The sequence below is a fragment of the Macaca fascicularis genome, chromosome 8 (assembly GCF_037993035.2).
Source record: "Macaca fascicularis isolate 582-1 chromosome 8, T2T-MFA8v1.1".
NCBI lineage: Eukaryota > Metazoa > Chordata > Mammalia > Primates > Cercopithecidae > Macaca > Macaca fascicularis.
Window position 1 is genome coordinate 34,874,166 of NC_088382.1, and position 26,672 is coordinate 34,900,837.

General features: G+C 40.6%; 1 protein-coding gene across 9 annotated transcripts in view; it reads left to right on the top strand.

The window, feature by feature from the left end:
• The first annotated feature begins 233 nt into the window (after positions 1 to 233).
• NRG1 (neuregulin 1) overlaps positions 234 to 26,672 on the top strand; it is a 1,138,773-nt gene continuing 1,112,334 nt past the window's right edge. For all 9 annotated transcript variants that reach the window (XM_065519067.2, XM_045399020.3, XM_045399022.3 and 6 more), the window contains exon 1: positions 234 to 1,018. In XM_065519067.2, the coding sequence (XP_065375139.1) occupies positions 277 to 1,018 (742 nt within the window). In that variant the 5' untranslated portion in view covers positions 234 to 276. The remainder of the gene's footprint in view (positions 1,019 to 26,672) is intronic.

A 26,672-nucleotide genomic window follows, 5' to 3' on the forward strand; every position in this document is an offset into this window, starting at 1 on the left:
GGCGGCGGCAGCGGCTTTTTTGCCTTTTCTATTTTGCTTTTTTTTTTTTTTTTGCCGTTATACCTCTTCTCCTTTCTGTGGCTCCATCCACTTCTTCCCCCCTCCTCCTCCCATAAACAACTCTCCTACCCCCGCACCCCCAATAAATAAATAATAGGAGGAGGGCAAGGGGGGAGGAGGAGGAGTGGTGCTGTGAGGGGAAGGAAAAGGGAGGCAGCGCGAGAGAGCCGGGCAGAGTCCGAACCGACAGCCAGAAGCCCGCACGCACCTCGCACCATGAGATGGCGACGCGCCCCGCGCCGCTCCGGCCGTCCCGGGCCCCGGGCCCAGCGCCCCGGCCCAGCCGCCCGCTCGCCGCCGCCGCTGCCGCTGCTGCCCCTACTGCTGCTGCTGGGGACCGCGGCCCTGGCGCCGGGGGCGGCGGCCGGCGACGAGGCGACTCCCGCGGGGGCCTCGGTGTGCTACTCGTCCCCGCCCAGCGTGGGATCCGTGCAGGAGCTAGCTCAGCGCGCCGCGGTGGTGATCGAGGGAAAGGTGCACCCGCCGCGGCGGCAGCAGGGGGCACTCGACAGGAAGGCGGCGGCGGCGGGCGAGGCAGGGGCGTGGGGCGGCGATCGCGAGCCGCCAGCCGCGGGCCCACGGGCGCTGGGGCCGCCCGCCGAGGAGCCGCTGCTCGCCGCCAACGGGACCGTGCCCTTTTGGCCCACCGCCCCGGTGCCCAGCGCCGGCGAGCCCGGGGAGGAGGCGCCCTATTTGGTGAAGGTGCACCAGGTGTGGGCGGTGAAAGCCGGGGGCTTGAAGAAGGACTCGCTGCTCACCGTGCGTTTGGGGACCTGGGGACACCCCGCCTTCCCCTCCTGCGGGAGGCTCAAGGAGGACAGCAGGTACATCTTCTTCATGGAGCCCGACGCCAACAGCACCAGCCGCGTGCCGGCCGCCTTCCGAGCCTCTTTCCCTCCTCTGGAGACCGGCCGGAACCTCAAGAAGGAGGTCAGCCGGGTGCTGTGCAAGCGGTGCGGTAAGTTCCTCGCCCTTGGGGGCGCGAACCCGCGGCGAGAAGGGCGCATTCCGAGCGCGCGGGCACCGGGGCTCGACGGCCCCCCAAGCAGAGCAGAGGCGCTCCGGGTCCCAGTTGGTTTTAGGGTGGTGGGCTCTCAGAGAGGGAGGTTTCGCCTTCTCCAGCTTCCCTTGTCTTAGGCTTTGCCACTGGGGAAAGCCCAAGTTTGGTCTTCAGTTGGGGCCGCCTGAAACTTTTTAATGCTCTGGGGTTTGGCTCACCAAGTAGATGGGAAATGTGCCGGCTGCTTTCTTGCATGTGGGTGATATGAACTTGGTTTTGGTTAGGAGTTGCTGATTCTGGGCCTCCTTTGAAGGAGGAAGGGTGAGTCCCGCAGGATTTTAACGCTTTCCCATCACATGGAGTCCAGTGTGGAGATGGTTAGGGGTTTGCTTCTGTGTCTGAGAAGTCTCTGCAAGGAAGGGGCAGTGAACTGACATTCCCCGACAGATGAGGTAGAGCTTTTTGGCAACTCAATGTCCAACAGAGAGGTGCGGTCTGTACCTTGTGACTATGTACAATAGGTGAGAAGTATAAAGTTGTTATTGGTGGGGGTTTTTTTTTTGGCCAAATCATCTCAAGAAATTTTGTTTTCACAATATTTTGGTTTGGAGGATGTTTTTGCACTTCAGTGAATCAGAACAGATGAACGAAATTATGGAGTATCACATGTAGGCCCTGAAGAAGAATAATTTTGGAAGTTTAGCAGTTGATTTGCTACACCTTTTCCCACTCACCACTGAAAAGTATTCTTCCCGGGTCTGCTTCATATGATCAGGTTTGAGAAATTAGCTGATTATCTCATTATGTTGCCGAGGTAGCGTTATGTTTATGCCATTCATAAACTAATTTCTATGATCTAAATATCTGTATAATTTTCTGATTACCGTATAATCACTAACACATAGCGGGGTTTCTTCTCAAACAGTAAATTAACACGATTACACATCACAAATTCCAACATGCATAATAGCTTTTCCCCCTGGTCTTTATGTATCCGTCTAATAGACGTTTGGGTTAATTGAATTTTTATAAAACTCAGCACCATGCCATGCAGAGTCTGCCTGTGATGGAGAGTATGTCAGTTCTTTTAAATTTGTGTCTGGTGGGGGCCAATTATTTAAATTTCTAGTTGGTATTTGTGGTGCTTATGTCCTGCAGTTAATTAATACCTGATGATTTGGTTTTAATGACAGCAAAGATCATTGTTCACCCACCGTTCCCTTATCTGAACAATGTACTTTGTATGCCAGAGACCTGTTAGGATTGCACCACTCAGTGGACAGAAGCTGTTCAGTGAGAGTGGTGCTGAAGAAAGCTGAGTGGCATCGGGATTCCCCGAGACCCACTGATAGATGTCACTCTAAAGCATGGGAAATGCTCTGCTGGGAACTGTCTTATTAGGGAACAGAAAAGCTCAGCACCACTGTACTGCAGCATATTTTATTCTCTTATAGAATCGGAAACAAAACCTTTTAAGCAACACCACTGTCCAGTTTTCACATGTTTTATTGTGTATAATTCAGGAAGGATTTTCCCTTTATCCCAAGTCATATGAGTTTTGAATCTTTCACTCCACAAGGTGGGAAGTTAATATAAAGGGGTTGGTAGTCAGCTATGATGCCTAGCATTGGGGGTGCATTACCAGATTATCAATTGTGTTAGTTATGCCTTTTAACTAGAAAGAAATGTAAGACTTGAGAGGTAAAGTTACTATAAACATCCAGAGAATGTTTGGAAATGGAAAGCCCATGTTGTTTGGAGGAATCATATTCTGTTCTTGTGCTTCTAAGGAGAAAAAACTTCACTGAAGGTACTTAGTTTTGTCCCTCAGTTTGCCAGTCAAATGAAATAACACATAGTTGTAAGTTGTGGCACATTTTTAAAAAGTGGGTTTTTAGTGAGCTGGAAATCTTTCTGCATGTAATCGAGTATATTAAGAAATCACAAAGTGACTGCCCTGGGTTTCTATCGTTATTGTGTGTGCTAGGTGATTTTAGTGTTATGTGATTTAAAGTAGGATATTGCTTTTAACCTCAACTAATAGATTTAGCTAAGTTCTAACTGAAATCGTGCTAAAAGTTTCTCCTCACATTTTTACAAACATAGTGTTTCTTGTAATACTGGAGGATAAAAGTAAATAATACCAGCTATTTTATATAATGTAAATTCAGTAAATCTGTACTTGGAATATTGAGTGTAAAAGTGTGTGTGTGTGTGTGTGTATGTGTGTAAGAGAGAGAGAGAGAGAATGAATGAATGAATGTGTGACTTCATCCAGTTGTGTGGTCTAAGATAATGCCATTCAGAATCTGCCAGGCAAAGAAACACACAAAAGTGGAAAAGAGAGAGAGAGAAACGAGAGGAGAGAATAAGAATGAGAATGGGGATTGATTTGTCCTGGTTGAGCTGCTTCTGGTCAGAAGATTTCAGGGAGAGTGATGGAGCAGAAGGCCCTCACCTAACACCAAGCTGCCCTGGGGGTGTGATGGTTGTGTGCAGGCTTGAGCCATAATGCTAGGCTGGAGAACGAATAGAGCAAAGTCATTTTGTGATATCATACCCAGGGGAACAGTTTCCAGCTCTGCTGCTGTCAGTTGCAGTGCTGTTTCCTACAAGTTGTTTGCTAGTGTAGAAACTACACATGCAACAGATTAGCCTTAGGGTTGAGTTAATAAAAATCTTTCCTCTTGAAATTCCTTTTTCTCTTTCCCCCTCATCTAATATAAACTCCTGAATAATGTCGATAAAACAAGAAGCTCTTTGAAACATGGACCTTTGGAAACAGAAACTATTAGTGTATTTTAGAAGACAACATGGAAATTCGTAGCTTGTTTGCTTTGTAGTTGAAGTTTGTATAAATTACACTTCCTTTACAGTTATTTAAAGTTTTTGTAGTCTTCGCTTTTTCTGTTGCTCACTGAACGACCTAAGAAATATTCCTGGGTTTTATGTTCATCGGTATGCAGGATAATTTGCTGTTCAATTAAATCTCTATTATTCAAACAAGTCATTGTTTGATATGCTACACTTTTAGCTTCCAAAGCATTGTGGTTATACGAGGCAGAAGCTGATTTCCAAAAAGGAGTACAAACACTGAGGTTGGATAACATCTACAACTGGGCCATGTCAGATTTGTACATCAATTCTGATCTTACAAGCCAATCTAAGTATTTTATATCATATGATGGTAGAATGAAGACGTATGCATGTATTGATAATGTAAACATCTTTGTCAAATATTTACGATACATAGCACTTGCTCTTTTTAATATCTTTAGTCACTATTTAATAAAGTGTGCTAACCTTGTGGTGTTTTGAAAATGAAAGAAAATGCTGCAGAGATTTTCCAGTCAGCATTTAAGAAAACTATTCTTAATAAAAGCTATATTAAGGAAACAGAACAGTAACAGATATAGCCCGACTGCTTGTATGTTGTAAATACACATGTAAATTTAATTTCCCAAGTGTTTGTGACTGCTCTTTTTAAACTTTGTAAATCTTGCTGTCAAAAATATATACTGAATTTAAAATAGCTCCTTCTACTGAGTAGAGAAACTATATATATATTTGTTTATATTTATGTTAAAAATGAAACCAACATAGGTCATTTAGGAAAAGAACTCCTTAGAATAAAAATATTTTAAAAAGTGGATTTAAGTATCTGAGTCAGAATATTTAACTAGCACTAGGGGATCGTTCTCATCAGTTCTGGAGTATCTATAGATCCTCTGAATCTAGGGAAAGTCTTACCATATGTCCTGATGTATTAAGTAAGACTAGGAGGTTTAGACAACAGAGAATTAAAACAGTGAGCTGTACTTCCTCTGGCTGGTATATTTATAGCAAATGAGAGCAAAAGACGTGATTGGGCGGGTTATTGCCCTTGTCAAATATAATTTATTCATTGTTCAGGAAATCTCCTTTGCTTCCATACCTATTTTCTTCCTGTTTTTTTTTTCTTAATTATAAACATAATGTCTTTTACAACCCTCTTGTACATTTTCATGACAATTTATGAACTGCTTAGATATCCAAAGATCTCTAAATCCCCCTAGCAATACTTAGCCTTTTATTTGTTTTTAATATGGTTGAATGATCTGAAAAAATGATCTCTTTTGATAGGTCTAAATGAATGGGTATTTTGATTAGCTTTATATAGATAAATGATAATGAAAACGAAAAGCATACAGTTAGGGTTCTTACTGATTCAAGCAATTTGTTACCACCCCAAAACAGTGTAACATGGCTTAGTGAAAGTCTTCATAAGAAAGCAAAAACTAATTTATTTCTAAATAAATTATTTCTAAATAAATTTCTAAATAAATTATTTCTAAATAAATTTATTTCTAAATAAGATCACATTTGTGTGATCTTATTTCTATATCACAGAAGTGGGCATTGTGGACAGTTTTCAACCCATATAGAATGCTCTAAGTTTGCGCCTGCATATTGTTACTCTGCTTTTATGTTATAACACGTAAGTTAAAATTAGTGTTATGAAAGAATATATAACCTGGCTAGTTTACCCCCATCCTCTCCAGAATATCGGTCGCTTTCTAATACTTGAACGTTTGCTTACTGACACATTCTGTTGAAATCTAATGTTGAATTATTTGTGGATTTACAGAATATACAAATTCACAAATAACTGTATGACTAAGACAAAACTTGGTCTTTTTAAGTTGAGGGATTGTCCTAGTTGAGAGGTTTTGTTTTCATATTGCCTAAGTTGTTGAGTGCTGTAGTGCACTTGAAGTAAATCTGTTTCTGAAGTCTTGCCCCCTGGATTTTCATCCCTAAATGCTCCATACAGGTTGAAGCAGATAAAATACAAGAAATTTTGGTAAAGTTGAAGGTTAAAAATAGATCAACTAGCCTCTTCTTGGCATGGATACAATTATTAGGAAACAGTTCTCCCTAACATAGACTTGCCATCCCGGCATCCTAGAGAGAGATGCGTACGTGGTAATTTACTTTAATTTTTGGTCTTCTTCAGGAGAACCAGGATATTTTTCCCTATGGAAAATAGTTTGTTAGGAAGTTCTTTCCTGGCCCTTGATTTACCTCATTTGGACCTAGTAAAAATTTATATCTTGTTTTAAATTATAACTAAAAAATCAAAAAGAAGAAATTTTACCTACAGTCTGGATGGATCATTGGAGACTGTCCTACTACTTTCTAACTCAGACTTCTGTTTTCTTTTTTTTTTTTCTTCATCTTTATTTCCCCTATGAAGATACTACAGGGAAAGCCTTGGGTAAATGATGGGGCCCAGGAGTAGATTTTGGTGTGTGAGTATAGGATTGCTAGTCATTATCACGCGGACTAGCCTTCTCTTGAAACCTTGAAATGCGGCTGTCTGGGTCCAAGAAATGTTGGAAAAGAGAGGTCTTAGATCACAAGACTGTGAATGCAAATGGTCTTTCTGTTTCTGATGGGCTCTTTGTCTATCCCATGAGGACGTGGATGGTAACCTGCATTGCATCTCTAGTTCAGAGGCTTTCTCTCCAAAGCCCAAGGCTCTGTCTTTGGACATGTGCCCTGGCTTGCTGGGAGCAAGAAAACAGCTCTGAGTGGTGCATGAATCCGGAGCTGGTAGCCAGATTCAGGAGGTAGCAGTGGCCCAAGAGAACCTAGAGGAGGGAATTGTTTCCTTTTCTTTTGCTCTGCTGTGCCAGAATATGTGAGCTGAATCAAGCCCAGTGCGAGGGAACATACCTGATGAGGGCACTAGAGTCTCGGTACTGGGTATACCCAGGAGCCCAGGGGATGGATGAGGGATAAGAGATGTGAAGTACTGTCAGCTTTGCTAAATTTGGAAAACCCATAGCGGTAATACTGTCATCCCAAATGGTTGTCTTTTATCTGGGAATTGCCATTAAGGCAAAGACACCTAAAAAATTGAGGGCATACTAAAACCACATAGTTGTAACTACCACTTATGGAGTTGGTATATTTTTTTGGCCTCTTTGATAGACACATAGAGTTTGATTTTTATGTGTAGATTAAATTCCTGTTAAATAATTAATGAATAAATGACTGAAGCACCCCAGCTGGTTGGATAGTTCTAGCAAGATAAAAACATACTTTTGATTTTTTTCTCTTCTGGTTTCTGGTATGGTGAGTTTGATACCAGAACACTGTTCTCTTCTCTTCCCATCCAGAGCCTTACTGTAATCTGGATCGACCTTTGGGGCTTCAGAGAAAGGTTATTTAATTTCCCAAAACTTTTCTCTCACTTATTTTTAGAACAGTATTTGTTCTGTGTAGCTTATAGCCCAGCAGGAAAAAAAAAAAAAAAAAAAATTCCAGTGTCGTAAATACTTAAAAGTACAGAAGAGTTTTGCAACAGTCTATGAACCCTTACCACTGTTTTCAGCAGAACCATTTGTAAATCATCCCAACTTATTTTGGGTGACAGATCTCAGTATTCAGAAATTTTATGTTCTCCTTGGATCTCTCCTCACAGGTGTTTAACCATCTCAGTACTATAAGTGATACTTTATATTGAAATCTATTCTCATAATTGAAGATGGAAAAACACAGCTTATATCCCTAAGAAGTAATACAAAGAGATTTTAGATCAGTTCCTCTTCACTTACTTTTCTTGTTTCTAACATCACAAGAGCTCTTGGTTAGCCTGCAGGTGGGGTGGCACGTGCCCATTTGGGCTCTGATGAATAATGAGGTTCTTTGCCTTCACTTCCGTGGTCGGCCCTGGAGGCACTGTGGGAGACGATGTGTTATCAGTGAAGCAGCAGATGTGGTGGCAGCATTTTCCTCCACTGCAGGGAGCATCCCGGCTGTACCTCTGTACAGAGCAGGGGAGCTGTCTACTGAGAAGGAAATGGATGACTGTGTTTGCTTCACATAGAATTTCTCATTAGCCTTGTGAAGTGGTTCTGGCAGTTGGGGCCACTTAGTGATTGCCAGAATGGAGAGGTTCTGCTCAGAGCCGGTGTGCGCATTGTCCTGTTATCAGCACATAGGGCCACAACATTGAGATAACCTAGGCATGCTGCTGCTCTGCAAGCCTGGATACCTCCGGACGACCTTTTCCTCTGTTGTCTTCATTCTCATCCATAGAGATGGGTTGCATCTTGTCCTCAGGAATACCAGCACCTTTCTTTTTGTTGGAGCAGAAATTTTATAAAACACCCTAGCATTTTGGAATATAGTTTTATTCCAATGAGCAGTTTAGAAAAATTTATGGTAACATAAAATTTATCATTTTAACCACTTTTAGGCGTGCAGTTCAGTGGCATTAAGTATTTGCATTGCTGTGCAACCCTCACTGCACTCCATCTCCAGATTTTTTTTTATCTTCCCAAAATGGAAACTCTGTATTTATTAAACACTAACACCCCATTCCCTTTCCCCAACCACCGTTCTACTTTCTGTCTTTACACATTTAACTACTTGCAGTACCTTTTTAAAGCATAGAGTTCAGAAGTATTCAATACATTCATAATGTTGTACAACTGTCACCACCATCCATCGCCATACTCTTGACCTTGTTAAACCGAGATTCTATACCCGTTAAACTACAACTTCTCATTTTCTCCTCCCCCAGCCACTGACAAACACTATTCTACTGTTTGCCTCTCTGATTTTTACTAAGTGCATCATTTAAGTGGAATCATATGGTATTTGTCTTTTTGTGAATGACTTATTTCACTTACCATAATGTCCTCAAGGTTCATCATATTGTAGCATATGTCAGAATTGCCTTCTGTTGAAAGGCTCAATAGTATTCCATTGTATGTAAATACCACATTTTGTTGATTCATTCATCCATCCATCAGTGGACACCTGGTTTACTTTCACATTTTGGCAATTGTAAATAATGCTGCTGTGAAATGTCTTCTCAAATCCCTGCTTTCAATTTTTTTGGGGTATAAATGCAGAAGCAGAATTGCTGAAACATATGGTAATTCTTTTTTTCTTTGAGATGGCATCTCACTCTGTCACCCAGGCTGGAGTGCAGTGGCACAATCTTGGTTCAGTGCAACCTCCACCTCCTGGGTTCAAGTGATTCTCCTGCCTCAGCCTCCTGAGTAGCTGGGAGTACAGGTGTGTGCCACCATGCCTAAGTTTTGTATTTTTTAGTAGAAATGGGGTTTCACTATGTTGGCCAGGCCGGTCTTGAACTCCTGACCTCAGGTGATCCGCCTGCCTTGGCCTCCCAAAATGCTGGGATTACAGGAGCGAGCCATGGCGCCCAGCCTCATATGGTAATTCTAGGTTCACTTTTTGGAGGAACCATCACACTGTTTTCCATAGCAGCTGTACTATTTTACATTCCCATCAGCAGTACACAAGGGTTCCAGTTTCTCCACATCCTCCCTCACACATGTTATTTTCTACTGTTTTGATACCAGCGTTTCTAATGTACGTAGAATAGTGGTGAGCAGTTTTTATATTGTTGTTGTTTTCTATACAAAGTTAGTGTCTCTAATTACACTGTCATTAATAAGAAGCAAAAGTTCTCAGAAAAGAGAGGTGTTCATCTATTCAACTCTTAGTTTAAATAGCATGTAAGATCCTGAATCTGAAGCTGTGAAATAAGGAAATTACAATGGATAACAGCTTAATAAAAACAATGGTTTAAAGAGTAAGCTTAGAAATAAAAACAATGAAAGATGTAAAGAATAAGCTTAGAAAATGCACTTACAGAAAACAGTCCTCCAAGGCTATCATAAGAATGTTATATTTTTATTCATATTGCTATCAGTGCAGTCCAGAAAGGAACCTTATCATACTTTGATTAGTTTCAGAACCTTTTAATTGATTTAATGTATTCATTAATTGCCCCTACCCCAGCAATTTCCCTGTCTATATTCCTGTCCATTACTCCAATCCCCTTCTAATCAGTACTGCAGAAGAGGCTGAGTCATTCTGAAATAATACTTTTTTGTTTGTTTGTTTGAGATAGGGTCTTTCTCTGTCATCCAGGCAGGAGTGCAGTAGGACGATCTTGGCTCACTGCAACCTCAACCTCGTGGGCTCAAGCAATCCTCCACTTCAGCCTCCCGAGTAGCTGGTATCACAGGCCCATGGCACCACACCTGGACAATTTTTGTATTTTTTTGTAGAGATGGGGTTTCGCCATGTTGCCCAGGCTGGTCTTGAACTCCTAAGCTCAAGCAATCTCCCCCACCTCAGCCTCCTAAAGTGCTGGGATTACAGGCATGAGCCACTGCACTTGGCCTGAAATACTACTTTTCTTAAGCCATGTTCCCTACTCAAAGTTTCAATGGATGCACCATAGTTAACTCAAGATTTCAACATTCAATGTCCTCATTAGCCTCAATAAAGTCTTATCTTTCTCACCTTCCCATATGAACACTTTATCCACTCTGACTGCTCCCTGAGCAGGCCAGGCACTTTCCTAACTCTCCTGTTTTTACATATGCCATTTCCTCTGCCTCAATCTTCTTCCACCCTCATTTCTACCCGTGGAATTTCTGTTCTTCCTTCTAGGAACAGCTCAAATCCTACTGCTTCCGTAACGAAACTAGTAATGATTCCTACCTGAGATATGCACTCTAGAATTTGAACACAGAACTCCTCTTTCCTGTGTACTTTATACAAGGTACTGTTACAAATTTTTCCTCTGCCATATTGTGTTTGTTACAATGTATGGATTTTTAAAATTTTCTCTGTTTTTGTGTGTCTTGCCTCACTGGCAGCCAACGCTATTCTTGCATTTGGACACTAGCAGGGTCTTCAGCTTACTTGCCAGTGAAAAGTGCCCTGGCCTCAGATTCAGAAGAATCCTTTCCACTTTCAGCTTTGTAGTTAGTACCTGTGTGATTGTGGGACGCTGACTTTATTCACTTGTTTGGGTCTCAGTTTCCTAATATGCAAAATGAGAAGGTAAAATGCTTTTCAAGGTCCGTTTAAACTGTATTTGGTCCTCAGAAATGACCCAAACATACAAACCTCCTTTCTCTAGAGCTTTTCTCTTCCTCTCCTCTTACTTAGTGTTGTTCTCAGGAGAATACACGGAGGAAAACAATTGTCAAACTTTTAGACACTCTAAGAGAAGAGAAAGAGAGCTGAATGAGAGGGAACCTTCAAGGGAAGGTGGCTTCTTCCTCTAAATCTTATCTCCATGGCCTTTCTGTGTCATTTGTAAAAATACTAACAGTTATTTGTATTTGCTGGCATCGTCTTTTCAAAAAGCAAATACCATTGCCTCTGCAAGCCTGTCTTTGAAATGATAAAGTATGATTAATCCACAACTGTATACTTTAGAATGAGAAAGTTCAGTCATTTGTGGTGCTAAAATGAAAAATAAAGATTTGAATGGTTTTACTATTTACTATGAATTTATTTTTACAATGTAGATGGGGCATTGTTTTAGGTTCTAATAGTTAGCATTGTTGCTGAAATGGATGAGGTCGGCACGGGGAATGTGGAGACCTTGGTTTTCAGGGAGATGGCACCATTTCTGATGGCTGCAGGGAGATGCCAGGGTTGGGTTCTTTCTCAAATTATGATTTTTATGGTTTCGGCAAGAAAAGGATGCATTTAAGCCCTTTTGTAAGTAAAATGAGCAATGCTTAAACAGTTGTCAAATAGGAATAGTTTGATCTGACTTCTTACATTTCTGCATGAAGAGGTATTGGCAGCTCCATGACATTGGGGCAGGATGGGCAGGGCTTAGCTGGGCTAGGTCCATATTTTTTTTCTTTCAGTTTGATGTCTCCGACTCCTGGTGGATTCGCCTACTGCAGAACAGCCAATGCTGCTTATGAAGTATGTTTCCTCAATCTATATCTCTAGCCCAGACCTTTCTTTTTGGTTCTCGATCTGTACATCTAACTACTTACCTGGTAACCTATGTCCTACAAACACTTTATGTGAAATATTTTAACCAGTGCCTCATCTTCTCTGCCAGTCCCTCTGCACATTTGTATCCTAATAACGACTCTACCCTCACTGCTAGTATGAGCACAACAGTTATTCCCAGTGACTTCCTTGGTCAACTCTTATCTGGTGCCAGAGTAGTAGGTGCTGAGATAAATTCAGTTAACCCCTCACCATATGGCAGCATTAATATTTTTTAGTTACCTCAAACCAGAAACCTCTCCTGCCCCATACCAGATTAGTGACCACATCCCATTGATTCTATGTCCTTAACAAATCTCAGATTCATCCCTTCTTCCCTCACTTCATCTTCTCTGTAATAGATTCTTACAGCAACTGTAACAACCTCTTTACGCATGGATTCTTTCCTTCTTTCATCCATTTTCTATACTGTTGCTAGAATGGTCTTTCTAAAGTAGAATATATGGTACTGTGCTTTTACCTAAAGCTTTTTGGTTGACATCAGGATAAAACTCAGACCCCTTTGAATGGCATGTAAGGGCTTTTAGCTTTTGTCCCAAGTGTTCTTGTCCAGTTCCTTCTCCTCTCTGGAACCTTGTGCTACACTGATGACATTCTCTACATGCTCCAGGCAGCTTTAGGGCTCCATGGATTTGTACGTATTGTTCTCTTTCTCTTTTCCCAGAATAGTCTGCTTCTCTGTCTACCTGTTTGTTGTACTGTCACTACCTGTCATTTCAGATTGACTGTGCTTCCGTGGAATGGTTAAATAACACTGGATAACTCTATAACGGATTGTGCTATCGTCTTTACAAATCTTGTTTTAGGAGAAAATATGATGACTTAGAGATATGTTTATAGCACATTGTCAAGTGAAAAGTGTTGTATAATATATGTGTGATTGACTTTTCTCTTTCTTTTCTTTTCCTTTTCTTTTCTCTTTCTCTCTCTTTCTCTGTCTCCTTTTTTTCCCCTCTTCCTACTTCCCTCCCTTTCTTCCTTTCTCCCTTCCCTTCCCTTCCCTTCTCTTTTCTTCCCATTGATCTTTCAATAAAAATAAAAGCCTAGAACTCTGTATAGCTAAATGTTAACAGTGTTTATCTCTGGGTATTGGGATTATTGATCTTTAGAATTATCTTCATTTTGTATGTTCTAAAGTTTCTATAACGAATGCACATTACTTTTTAACAAGAAGTAGTAAATGCTATTTTTAACAAAAAATAGTGACTTGTGGCAAGTACTATGTCTTACTTATCTTTGTCTTTTTAGAACATTGCCTTCCTCATGGAAGATGTATTAGTTAGGGTAGACTAACTGCTGTAACAAATGATACCCTTAATACATAATAAGTAAAATGCAATAGTTTATTTCTACCTATTGAATGAACAGAACACAAGATGTTCTGGTCCTAATTTTCCCCTGAATAAAATCTGCACTACCACCTGAGGCATAGCCAAACCTCACCTCCAGACCAAATTGGTTGAAATAGGCAGGGTTCCAATTTGTGATGGCCATTTATTTTTAATGGCCTTTCTATTCCCTGAAATGTAGACAAATTTGCCCTTTGCTGCCTCATTGCAGTGGAAGAGCCCCATGCCGGTGTGCAGAGCTGATGATGAAAGGCATCTATGTGTATTGTAGATAAATAGTGTATTAACTATGTGTAATTACTTATGTTCAACTTAGCATTTTATGGGTGAGTTTTGCAATAAATCTTCAACATTTAATGCTCACTACGTCTTGTTTCATTTGATATCACTGAAAAATGCAGAGGGTCAGGCTACATTCACTCTGTCTCTCCCAGGCATGTTAGGTTGCCTTCTAGAGCTCTGTGTTTCACAAATCATTTTGATGTAGAGACTGTGGAGAAATATTCTCAGGCTTTATCACCGCTGACTTAATTGAGTTTCATGATGCACATTTTTTTTCATAGTAGGATAAATTAAAAATGGCTGATAAAGCTGCCTGTAAAAGCAGAATTGTTAGGTTAGACCTGCCTGGTGTATTAAATGTATTGATAAATAATTTGGCCACCATTTTTAATCACTTTTATTAACTCTCAAGTAGTTTTATTTCCAGTAACTTGCAAAGTAACTGTCATTATGGGCTCAGTCATATTTCTCTTTAAAATACTATTGAAAAGTCCATGAAAATGATTAAAGTGCCAATATCACCCGCCTACTTCCTGTTAGCAAGAATTGTTGGTGATTTTATGGTGAGCTGGGTACATGGTTGTGCTTTCTTTGTGCAACCCAGGAGGAAACACAGCCAGTTCATCCCAGGTGAATGGAGATAATGAATGGGTTTGAAGCCGTGTAAAAGGAGTAGTCTTTTGTGCATCTGTCTCATGTATGTTATTGCTATGCTCTCTTTAAAGCATTTTATTAAATGTTGAGAAGACAAGATACTTGTGAATTATGTGTAAAGTATAAAGAATCATGATACATGCAATGTGCCTTTCAGTGTCATTTTTGCCATCAGTCATTTGGCTTTGTGAGGATCTTGAGTTCAAGGTCACTGAAGAACAGCTTAACACATTGTCTTGCTCACAGGTCAATAAGGAATGTATCTCTTCATTAAAATAGATGAGAAGTTTGTCATTACTCTACTGCTTTGGCTAGATATGGTGGCTCATGCCTATAATCCCAGTGCTTTGGGAAGTTGAAGCAGGAGAATTGCCTGAGGCCAGGAGTTTGAGACCAGCTTGGGAAACATGGTGAGACCCTGTCTGTACAAAAAAAAAAAAAAAAAACAACTAAATTTGCTGGGCTTGGTGGTGTGCACCTTCAGTCCTAGCTACTCTGGAAGCTGAGTCAGGAGGATCCCTTGAACCCAGGAGTTTGAGTTTACAGTGAATTATGATTGCATCATTGCACTCCAGCCTGGATAACAGAATAAGACCCGTCTTTAAAAATAAAAAATAAAAAAGAATACCCTGTATTCTTTTCCAATCCATTTGCATAGCCTCCAAATCCTATTCCTTTCCACTCAGATTTAGGCATTCCCACCGTGTGGGAGAAATTATTATAGGTGGCATTCTTAGCATGTTTCCTAAATAAATTACAAGAATCATGAGATTGCTAAACAAATGTAGGTGGCTAATAGAAAAAGAGAAGCAGCAAGCCTACTTTTTTCATTTACTTACTCAACAAATGTTTATCAGGCATCTATTATATGATAGGCTTTGTACTGATTTTTGGCGTGACAATGATGAAGAAATTAGACATGCCCCTTTCTGAGCTAAGAAGATAGAGAGGCAAAATGGTTACACAAATAATTATATAATTACAGTTGTGCTAAGCCTCGTGAGGGAAAAGTACAATGTCCTAGCCAGGTGAACATATAACAGAAGAATCTATCTTAGTCTGAAAGATACAAGAAGGACTTCTTGAGAAAGAAGCATTTCTGTTAGGGTAGGGAGGAGGAGGGGAAATGAGGAGAGGAAAGATTTGCATTTCCAATCTTGGGGCAGAGGGATGAGGAAGAGCAGAAAGGACAGTCAGTGCAAAGGAAGCAAAAATGGGGTCTGAGAGGTAAGGAACAGTCAGACCATTCTAGACTTTCCAGGATTCCATATTTTATCTTTAAAACAGAGGAACCCAATGAAGGATTTTTAAGAAGAGGAGTTATGTGGTTTTCATTTCAAAAACATCACAACTGGTGATTGTAAGGAGAATGGACTGAAAGGGAATAAGAGTGCATTCCGGGAGCTGAGGTAGGGCTCCAGCTGAGACTGGATGTGTGCCTGGACTAGAGTGGGAGCCACGGAGGTGAAGAGAAGTAAAAGATTTGAGATGATTTTTGGAAGCTTCTTTTAGCCTGGACTGTGATGGGGCAATGCCTGCAAGGGGCGGTGGGGAGGATGGCCCCGAGTGTTCTGGCTTGAGCAAATTGTATGCGCAGTAGATAATGTGATGGTGAATACTGCAGGAGAAGAAGGCCTTGTTTAGTGTATTGTTGATATATCCACATGGAAATACCAAGGAAGCATGTGCATGTTTGGAGCTGGAGGTCAGAAGAGAATTCCTGGTTGTCTTTTTGAGTGTGGTGGTTTTGGACAAAGACATGACATTTCTAGCTCCATGAAGTAGATAAGATTGCTTAGGGAAGGTGGGAGAGGGTAAGGAAAAGTGAAGAGAAAAGGAAGCGTAAGGAACAGCCACCTTTAAAGGTGAGGCAGAGAAGGAGACAGAGTGATGGGAAAGAAACAATTAGGGCAGTGAGAGGAAGACCCAAAAAGGATTCAGGAGGGAAGAAGTGGCTGCTGCATCTGAGTCCTTCGAACATCCTGATGGAAGAGGGCGAAGAGAGAGCCCAAACCAGGACTTTTTGATTGCTGAGTATTGCCACACATTTTAAATGTAAAAGTGCACATCGCAGTTAGGACCAGTGAGGACTTAGGACGCAGTTCTGGCCAATGCCAGAGGTGGAGCCCAGACCAGGAGCAGACTGAAGTACTATTCGCCAACTTCCGGGTTAAGATTGGGTTTTAGTAATATTTTTATTTATCTGGACATAAGTAGCACAAAGCTGTTTTAAGTACTCCAAGGCTTTCTGTGGTGGTGGGGTATAAGTCTAGGAAGAATGGCTAAATTGAGAGACCCAATGGATAGTTTGTATAAAGATAAGATTTTTCAAAAAATCATCAAAATTGATTGTTACTAACATGTTGCTGAAGGTCACTCTTTTATGTGTTTTTCCCCTGAGCTAAGAATTCTTTTCTATGTACTACATAAGCTGCTTCAGGGACAAATTATTGTTCAAATTTTTCTTGGCACACTGACTTGAGAATTAACTACCATTCATAGCTGGTACCCAGGTCCTACGAGAATACAATGCCTTGTCGCATAAATACTTGTGAAGTGACATCTATCAATCTAATTTAGAAAAATATTTGAGTCAAAAGGTCCTTGAACCATGTATTAGGTTGACACAGGAGCTCCCTTTATCTGAAGCTGTGACTGAGCATTTTAATGAATGGCAGTCAAAGAATTCAAAGTTGTTATTCTGACAGTAATTGCATGCATTTTTCCTGCCCATCTATATGCAGCCTTCTCATTGTCTAGGGGGCTGCTGATTTGATGCATTCATAGCTATTATTTGCATAGGGAGTTTGAACCACCATGGGAAGAATGATTTTGAATTTCCTGTTTCATTTATTTACTTTGAGTGCAATAATAGTGTTTTCATGGAAGGATATTTTATATTGGGTTTTTCCTAATTTTAATACAGAGTAAATAAGCTAAGTGTTATATTTCTGAAAACCACGCATTATACATTTTTAAAAATGGGGGAAAAGATGAAAATGAAATGAAAAAATGGGAAGACAAGTTCTGAAACCTCCGACCTTACCTGTGGGCTCCTCCCTCCAGTTGACCATGGAGAACCATAGATGACGTATTGGGCCAGACATTCTGATCTTGGACAGACCAGTGGTGTGTAAAATGGGTTGTACATTATAGTTTGCAGATTCCTGGACTAGACTTCCAGAGGTGATAATTCATGTGGCCCAGGGTTTGTCCTGAGAATCTGCATTTTTGAAAAGCTCTCCAGGTGATTTTTAGTGTGCACTTAAGTCTGGTAGCTCTTGGACTTGTTTTTTTTTTTTTTCAACTAATAAAGTTGAAGACACTCTGCACAAGATTAGAAGATGAATAAGAAAAGAGAGAATTAGAATTTACTGAGTTTCTATTATGGGCTGAACATGTTTACATATCTTACCTCATTTATTCCTTAACACCATCTTGCAAGGTATATCATTTTATTCCAATTTTAACCTGAGATTCAAAAAGGTTTACAGAACTTTAAAGGTCACACAGCTTCTGGGAGGCAGAACCTTTATTTGCCTCCAGGTCATCTGATCTGCTGTGTAGAACCACGATATGGCTGGAACAAGAAGATCTGGATAGAATTCTAGTCACACCATCACTTGGGTGAGGTCCTTTTGCCCTCTCTGCCATCGTGGGTACCTGTTGCTAAAGGTAGACTTTCCTGTTTATCTTCAAAGAGTGCATATGCGTAGATGAGTAGGGAGAACTGCATACGTTTTGCAAGTAGTCAAATCAGATCCACTTGGACAAAACTGTCTTCTGTAGTCTACAATGAACATACCATGTTATTGTGACATTGACATTGTGTCTCTATCCTACGCTGACAAGTTCATTGTCTGAGTGAGGAAACAGCACACATCACACATTTATATTTCTCCAGGAAGGAAATGAGACATGGTAGAGTCTAGTGGGGAATATCTGGCTTCAGGGTGGACTTAGGACGTGAATTAAGGGTCAGGCCTTGGCTCCTACCTCTCCTCTGTCACTCATGACCTTGGGAACTCCATGTTTCTAAACTTTTAAATTTCTCTTTGTAAAATGAGAATAATGTGTCTCTCTCAGATTGGTGAGTGCCAGCTGAGATCATGTCTGTAGAGTACTTAGGTCATTGTAAGTGCCTTCTTTCTGTCTTTGTTTTGAGACAGAGTCTTGCTCTGTTGCCCAGGCTGGAGTGCAGTGGTGCAATTACAGCTCACTACAACCTCCACCTCCCTGGATCAAGTGATTCTGGTGCCTCAGCCTCCCGAGTAGCTGGGATTACAGGCATGCACTACCATGCCTGGCTAATTTTTGTATTTTTTGTAGAGACAGGGTTTCACTATGTTGGCCAGGCTGGTCTTCAATTCCTAACCTCAAGCAATCTGCCCTCCTTGGTCTCCCAAAGTGCTGAGATGACTGGTGTAAGCCACCGCACCTGGCCACAGTAAGTACCTTCTTAATGTTAATCAGCAGAGAGAAGGGAGAGTGACTCTCTGCAGCAGGATTCAGTGGAGCTAGAGATCCAACTGGCAATAGCAGCAGAAACAAAATGAATCTCGACTACTTGATTGCTGCATTCTTCATTCTCTTAGGAACCCAGCGGTTCTCCTAACATGCATGCCAAAGGTCCTTTGACAGGGTGCTGTTCCAGTTGTGGTTTGTGGTTCAGCAGTATTGTACCACCCGGGTGCTCATTAGGACTGCAGATTCCCAGATCACCTTCAGATGTGCCACTCTCCAGGTGTTTCTCAGGCTCACTGCAGTTTGAGAAGCACTACTTTAACAGGCAACCTCCTTCGGGGAGAATCATGTCTGGAGAAGTTGCTTGGTCAGAGAGATACTTGTCCAGGCTCAGCCATGCTGGCTCTGCAGTGAGGGTTCCTTCATTAGAACACCATGCATTTGTGGTGGCAGCACAGGTAGAAGACACTGAGTGGAAACAAGAGGAGTGAGAGAGGGAGAGAGAAAGAAACAACTTTCCCGGAGAAGTTAAAATGATAGCATGACTTTTCTGAATGGACTTTAGGACATGACACCAAGAATGAGCAATAATGAAATACCAAGGAAGGAGACTCCTTAGGAGAGCATCCGGGAACCATGCACCGTGCAACAAGAGGTGATGCAGGGATGGGGGTGAGAGGGTGAACTGAGGGTCCCCCAGGGAGGAGGGGGGATATCTCCTTTCTGAACCTCATGCTGAACCCAACCCTCACCAGCAACAGATTGGGGTGGGAGCTTTTGGGGAGGGGAATTGAAATGGCCTTGTTGGCAAAATGACTCTAAAGGAAACCTTCCAGCACACACAGGAAAAAAAACGAAACAAACTCACCAATCTGCCAGACTCCACTTGCTCAACTGGAGGGCAGGGTGGTTGCTCAAACGTTTTGGGCTCGGGGCTTTGGAAAGATTTCTTGTCTTGCTGCAATGCTGTGTGGAACCAGGCTGAGAGCAGGAGTTTTGCATTTAGAATATCTTAGGGGAACTGGGCAAGATGAAAACCAACCTTTTTGTAGCTATCAAAAGGTGGACACACTTCAGCTTTCTGTCTTCTCCTTATTGACTTGGGTGTATTTGGTATGCTTTCTCTGTGCTAGGAACTTCCTGTCTCTTATCTCACTAAATCTTGACAATAACCCCAGAGATTGGCGTCATTATACTCGTTTTACAGATGAAACTGTCTCAGAGCGGTTATGGAATTTGCCCAAGACACACAAAGTGACTGGTGAAGCTGAAATTCAGAACCGAGTTCAGCTTATTAGAAAGTATCCTTATATACTACATGCAGAAATGAAATGCAACATATGTGACAGCCATTATAATGTAAACAATAAAAGTAACAGGATTTTCTCCTTGCCCTCCCTAATTCAATATACTTGTTGATTATTTACTGCTTCTGGCATGCTATGATTGATTGCTGTTCTGTGGGATATGGAGAAGTTTGAGGAATTTATGATACAGCTGGGGAGAAAAGACGTATTCATGCTTGACCAGGATGAAGCCATCACATCTCACAGGTGTTTAGACAAAGGAGAAGGCACCTCTGCTGAGGCACATCAGGGAAATCTCTAGGGAAGATACTGATATGACATAGCACTTTCTGGGTGTATAGGATTGTTTCATTTTGTTTGCAGTGTGTTAAAACTGTTTGCAGGGTGTGTTAAGACAATTTGCAGAAAAATGTTGCATATATTATTCGTTTTGATTTGGAAAAACAATTAAAACAGGGAGAGTCTTAATTATTTGCCCCATCTTTGGATAACTTCTGTACTAACAAAATTCAGGCTCACCAGCCACTAGAGATAATAAAATTCTCACCAAAGAAATTGACTAAATGGAAGAGAATTTATTTCCGATTTCCTTTTGGATGTAAACGTGTATCAACACTTTTCCTTAGAAGAAGTGTAATTTCTCTTTCAGTAGAAGGAAATAGAATTATACTCTGGCTTAAATTCTATTATTATAAACATACTTTTGTTTTTATCTTGAGGTAAGGCGTTCCTATATACTGTTGGAAGTCTGTAGTGATATAGTCATTTTCTATATTATTTGGCCATCATTTATTCTTTTAAATTCATGTCTCCGGTCTCATTTATAATTGTTTTTGCATTTTTTATTGCTAACATTTAATAGTGACCACCCATTAAAGCTATTGCAGTACCTAAGTATATTATAAATTTTTCTGACATGTTATTGCTTCTGGATTATAAATTGGGAAATCATTAAGATTCTTGTTCTTGTTGTAATGCTATTGTGGTGATGATTTAGTATTTCCCCAAACAGTTTATATAACTTGGTCTTTTTCCACATTTGTATGTTTCTTTATTTGCTGAACAGGATATTTTAATGGTTACATCTAAACAGAATAAACTCATAGAGTTGTTGATTTGAGAAATCCTTCTGTAATGCCATATTAATCTATTTAGCTCCCAGACCTTCCTTAGCAGATCAAAGGAATTTCCTGGCCACTCCCAGAGGTCCTATTGCCTTTTATCTGTCTTAATGAAGGTAATTAAAATTCCTCAGCTTATGAGGGTCCAGTCCTGGACCTAAGTGAACTAGTCCCCAGCAGAAACTGAAAGAGGACCATAAGCAAGCTGCATTTATTTATAAATCTTTAACCTTATATTTCCATTGATCCTGATTAAGGTAGTTCCTGCAGTGTGAGGGCAAACTTAGGTTGCCAATATTTTAGGGAAATATGGGTTCTTCTTTTTTAAACTCTGGTGATTATTCTGATTCCTGTATCGTTCATTTGAAATGAACCTGCAACACTTTGTGGGTACATAGGAATGAAGCAAATGCATCTCTAACCAATTAACCAGTTGTGCCATTGATTTCTACTGATAGTTGTATAGCAAATGACTTTACACAAAGTTATTAATTAAATGCTGTGTTCTGATATTATCTAAACAAAGTCCTCTGGATGTCCACAGCTTAAATCCTCAACAAAATGTTAAAAGTCACAGAAAAAGTCTTTGACATAGCATGACTTAGGATCTCCATATTCATAGTTATTTGTTGAGTAAATATGCTTTGAGCACTTATGAGGCAAACACTGGGCTAGGTGTTACAGAGACAGTGCTGAACAAGGACCTCGCCAGTATGGTGCATATTCCCATTTTACAATCTGTCAGCTCAGCCAGTCTCTTAAAGGCCGTCTTTTCCTCAAAGTAGTTTCTGAAATGAAAAGGAAAGGAGTCATTTTAGGATTTAATCTGAGTTCTGGTCTTTAACATGACCACACAATGGGCCTCAGGGAGAAGAAAGAACAATAAGACAAAACCTTACTAAAGCAAAATGACTTCCCATTATAGGACATGGTCTGGCACTTCCAAGATAAATGAAGCTGTAAAGTTAAGTTGTACAATTAGCGGACAGAGACAGGTAATTTGTGGGCGTGGAGGAGGTTTCCAAATATTCACAGCACCAAGTGATCAAATGCTCTAAGTAGCATTTGTGCACTTTTCTTCATACATTTAACATTAAGAAAAAAACCATAGGTTTTTATTAAGGTTGATATTAGGTTGATATTGAAGATTGATATTAAGGTTGATATGAAGCAGCTAACTGAAAATGAACTGTCCTTAAAAAGTAAATAAATAAAAAACAGTACTTTTCCCAATGAATGAAGAACTATGAAAAAGCTGTAATGGGCTTAGCCTATGTAGTTTCCAGCATTGTCTTAAAAAGATGAAGAAAAGAATGTTGAAGCCTTTGCATTTTCAATGCCTACCATGTGCACCTGCCACTCCTGCATTTCTGGGTTTCACTTCTGTCCATTGCTAGCTCTCATTTGCTCTGCAAATGTTTCAGTATTTTCTGTGTTCCGGGAGCTGTTTATATAAGATAGATGCAATGGTAAATAAGTCAAGGTCTTCATATTTTAGGACCTTATCCTACCAACTTAATGGGTGCTAGCAGAGACTCGTTGTGTGTCTTGTATAGGGTAACCGAGTGAAAGTCCTCCTTAGGTAGGTTTCATCATCTCCACCTGGATGGAATAAATTCATGAATGTTCTTAGAAGCACTTATAGAATTGAGAAAAAGAAACACATACTAAAAACTTACTGTTGGGATGAGGAAGAGTAAACAGGGAAATTCTTTGGGTTCCTCTTCTCCTCACCCTCCTTACAACTCCTCCCTCAGATAAGATATTTAGTCCTATGATTGACCCAGACTGTCATTTTTTTGGGTCCTTCTTTCCATGCCTGTGGCCAAGCCCTGCCTGGGTTTGTATTACCAGGGATGGCTTCACATGCTCCTTGTCTGCTATTCAACAGAAGGCCCACTTGTCTTCCCTGCTCACTGTGTGGATGGAACACCCAGGCGATGGGACACCAGGGGCCTGTGTGTGCTGCCTGTGCCAGTGTTCTGAGAAGCTCCATGAGACTGGTTTGGCATAAGGGCTGTCGGTCTGCTCCACAAACCCAGAATAAATTGGATTGGAAAAGTAGGAAAGCTCATTTAGCTTTTGTGCCTAAACTTTGTATACCCAAGCACTGTTTACCAAAAAAGTTCTGGATTTGGAAGTAGTTAAGTATTCAAAACATATTCAACTATTTACGAAAGTGATGCTTATTATTCTGTGTTTATTTATCTCACCAGGGAAGCCCAAAGAGTAGGGGAGATGAGGAGTAGATTGTGGAATCAACACCCTTCCCACTGCCTCCAAACCACCAGCACTGCCCAAGGAGGGGCCCACTCTTTGTTGGGTGCCCATTATGTATTTAGCTGTGGATGAGGCCATATATGTGTCTTATATTCCAGCTTACATTATGAATAGAAGATTGAAGGTCACACTTTTGTGGGTGTCCCACTGTACCCAAAAGGGTATTTTTACATAAAGCATGAGTAATTGCACCTTTTTCCCCAAATGTAATATACTTTTATATAACATTTTGTAGAGTTAGGAGTCAGGCTTTCATGGGGCAGAGGGCTGGGTTATGTCCAGTTAATGGGCAGGCATGTAGATTATACTTTGCTTTTGATAGGTGAGGGACTCCTTAATGTACTATTATACTTCCTCTGTGGTTAGTTTTTTTCCCCCCTATTCTTCTATTCTTTTTCATCTTTGGGGCTGTAAATCAGGGGAGGAGGGTGCTTCAGGTCACGATTATAATGGGAAAAAATGAGAGAGAAAGCAAAGAGAGTAGGTAGTTGTACTCAGCTTTATTTATTTTATCCACACCTCAAGCTCTGATTAGGAAAGGGTGGGTTTTTCTTATAGAATAATTACTCGTATTCTCTGGTTGATTAGCTAAGAGAAAAGAGAGTCAGGGAGAAGTACTTTACTCTCTTCCTATGTTGTGTTCATTGGTTGTTTTTTTCTGTCTAGTACCAAACTTTTCACCAACCACATACCCTCTCCCTGGTTCCCCTCCTTCCTTCTCCAACAGGGAGAGGCAAGCATCGGTAGATTCCTTTGTAGTCAAGACTTAACCAAGAATTCTTCCTAAAGGAAGAAGCTATCAATTAGCTAATTATACTTCTCCCATCCCCAATTTGTTGGACTTCTTTGAAGATGGGATGATTTAAATGAGTGGAGAAGGCTTACCTGGGTGGAGGGAAGCAGGGAGTACTTACACATAGAGTGGGAGGAAGGTTGGAAATATGAGTGAGAGAAGATATTGATAGTGAAAGGTTGCAGGGAAGTTGTCTGATAACTTATTCAGAGCCAGATGGAGGAATTGTCCTACTGATTCTCAAGAAGAATTGAGAGTTCTTCTTGCAGCAATTATTAATATCTGGTTTTGTAACTTCTCTATAACCTCTTATAAGAGTAGTTTCTCTTAGAAGGGTAGTCAGTATACCTGATACTTTAATTCCACTTACCATTATAATGAGAAAATAAATTGTTTCATTAGATTCTGTGCACCAAGGGGCAAGACCCAAAAACAGGATGGAATGGTGTGTAGCAGGGGTGGCAGTTGATCTGCAAAATCAGGCATGACAATTCTGAACTTTTACTGGAGCACAAAAAGGACCAAACCACAGATAACTGGTAAAACTCAATCATGTTATAGGTTAATCAAGGCCATAGACTGTGTGCTTGGTACTGTGGAAGATAAAGTGATATGGAAAGCATGATCAATGACCAGTGGGCTTGTAATCTAAATGTAGAGGCACCTGGACCTTAGAAAATAACTATCCCATAGGATTATTTTTGGCAAAATGTCAAATGAACAGTTCATAGATAAATGATTTAAGAGTTCAGAGGAGGTAGAGCTCGCTTCTACCTGGAAGGGTAAGAAGCTTTTGTTGAGGGAGAGAGGTTGGAAGTGGACCTTCAAGGGTGAGTGGGACAGAGATTTGTCAGCAGACCTGAATATGGGGTGCTGGGTTGGATATTTTACACATCACAGTGTGGATACAACACCCTGGAAAAACCTTATCGCTCCCATTTTAGAGTAAGGAAGCATAGGCTCAAAAAGTATAAATATATGACCCAAACTTCCTCAACCATTGACAGGACAAGTTATAACTGAATTTCAAACTTAAGCCCTTTGGCTCCAAACCCATCCTATTCCAGTACCAGTTTGCCTTTATGACCTTCTATAGACAGAAATGCTCTGAGAACAAGAAAGCAAGTATTTTGCACCCAGGATGGAAACCACTTCATTCTGGTGAGGGTACAGGTCATTTGGGAAAAAATGAGTGATGAGTTTGGAACAGTGGTCTAGAAAAACAGTCTAGAACCATTGAAGGAATTTCAGGCAGAGAATGAGGTCAGCCAAACTATGTTTTAGAGAGAAGAACTGCAAAAGGAATGATTTTGTAGCTATGTCAAAAGGTTTATTTAACTTGCAGCATTTTAAACTTGATTACTTTTAGCCTTGGTCTGCATCTGAAAATCGATAATTTACGTAGTCAACCTTTATGAAAGTTTACTTTGATTAGTCAATCTAGAAAAGCATAGGCTTTATTTTTTTTAATTTTTATTTCTCATGGTTGTGTTTTGTTGCATTGCGTTCATCCTGGATGCATTAATGACGTGGTGTGATAAGACCCAGGGCTCTCATCTGTTTAACTTTACTAATTTGCTCCATTTTCAAATGAGTTTCCTTGGCAGGAGCAGCAGCAGAGCATGAACTCTGCTGAAAGGGATTTCAGTTACACCTCTAGTGCCACCTCTGAGGCCCCTGGATAATTTTCTTATCGTCTTTTTGCCATTTGGGAACACAGCCACGTTGTTTACAATTGAAATATAGTTTTTAAATGTGCCTCCTACTGTGTTTTTATAGAAGGAGAGCCTCTTCTCCTGGAAAATAAAACACCATTGATTGAACCAACAGCCCTTTGAAAAGGTTTAATTATTGCGTTAATTACAAACTTCAGGACAAACTAGGGACGACTAGTAGTGAGCCATTGAGCAGATTTCTGAGCTGCTTTAAAGAAAATGTTAAAAGCCTTTTAGATGTAAGAGGCTGAAACTGAGAGAAGGAGGTGAGCATGTGAGAGATACTACCTTCTTCAATCTATAAGCTTTGCATTAAAAAAAATCCCTTTCCCTCTCTGATTTGTGTTTCCTGGGAAAGCTCCAATGACTCATTGCTCTAAGGCCTCAACCTTTTCTATACCCTGACATAGATGAGAGATAGGAAAGTGGGGAGGTGGTCTAAATGTCATAGAGTAGAACTTCTCCAAAATATAGGTCACTGGGAAAAAAAAAGAAATACTCTTGGAATAATCCTTTAACATGATCATCTTCAAAATGCTCACTTTTTTTTTCTGAAGAAAAAAGAAAGAAAAAGGCAAGTAATTTCTTTCTCTGTCAAAACATTCTCTGAGGCGTTTTCATTCAGTTACTTCGATGGTTGGCTGTCGGGCAAATTATCACAATGTGAATATGGGTCTGGGAACTACTAGAATTTTCTCAAAGTTGCTTTTAATGATCTCTTTCCCAGAGAAAATAAGTCATTAAATACTGAGGTGGCTAGATGAAATTGAATGCTACACCTCAGTGATTT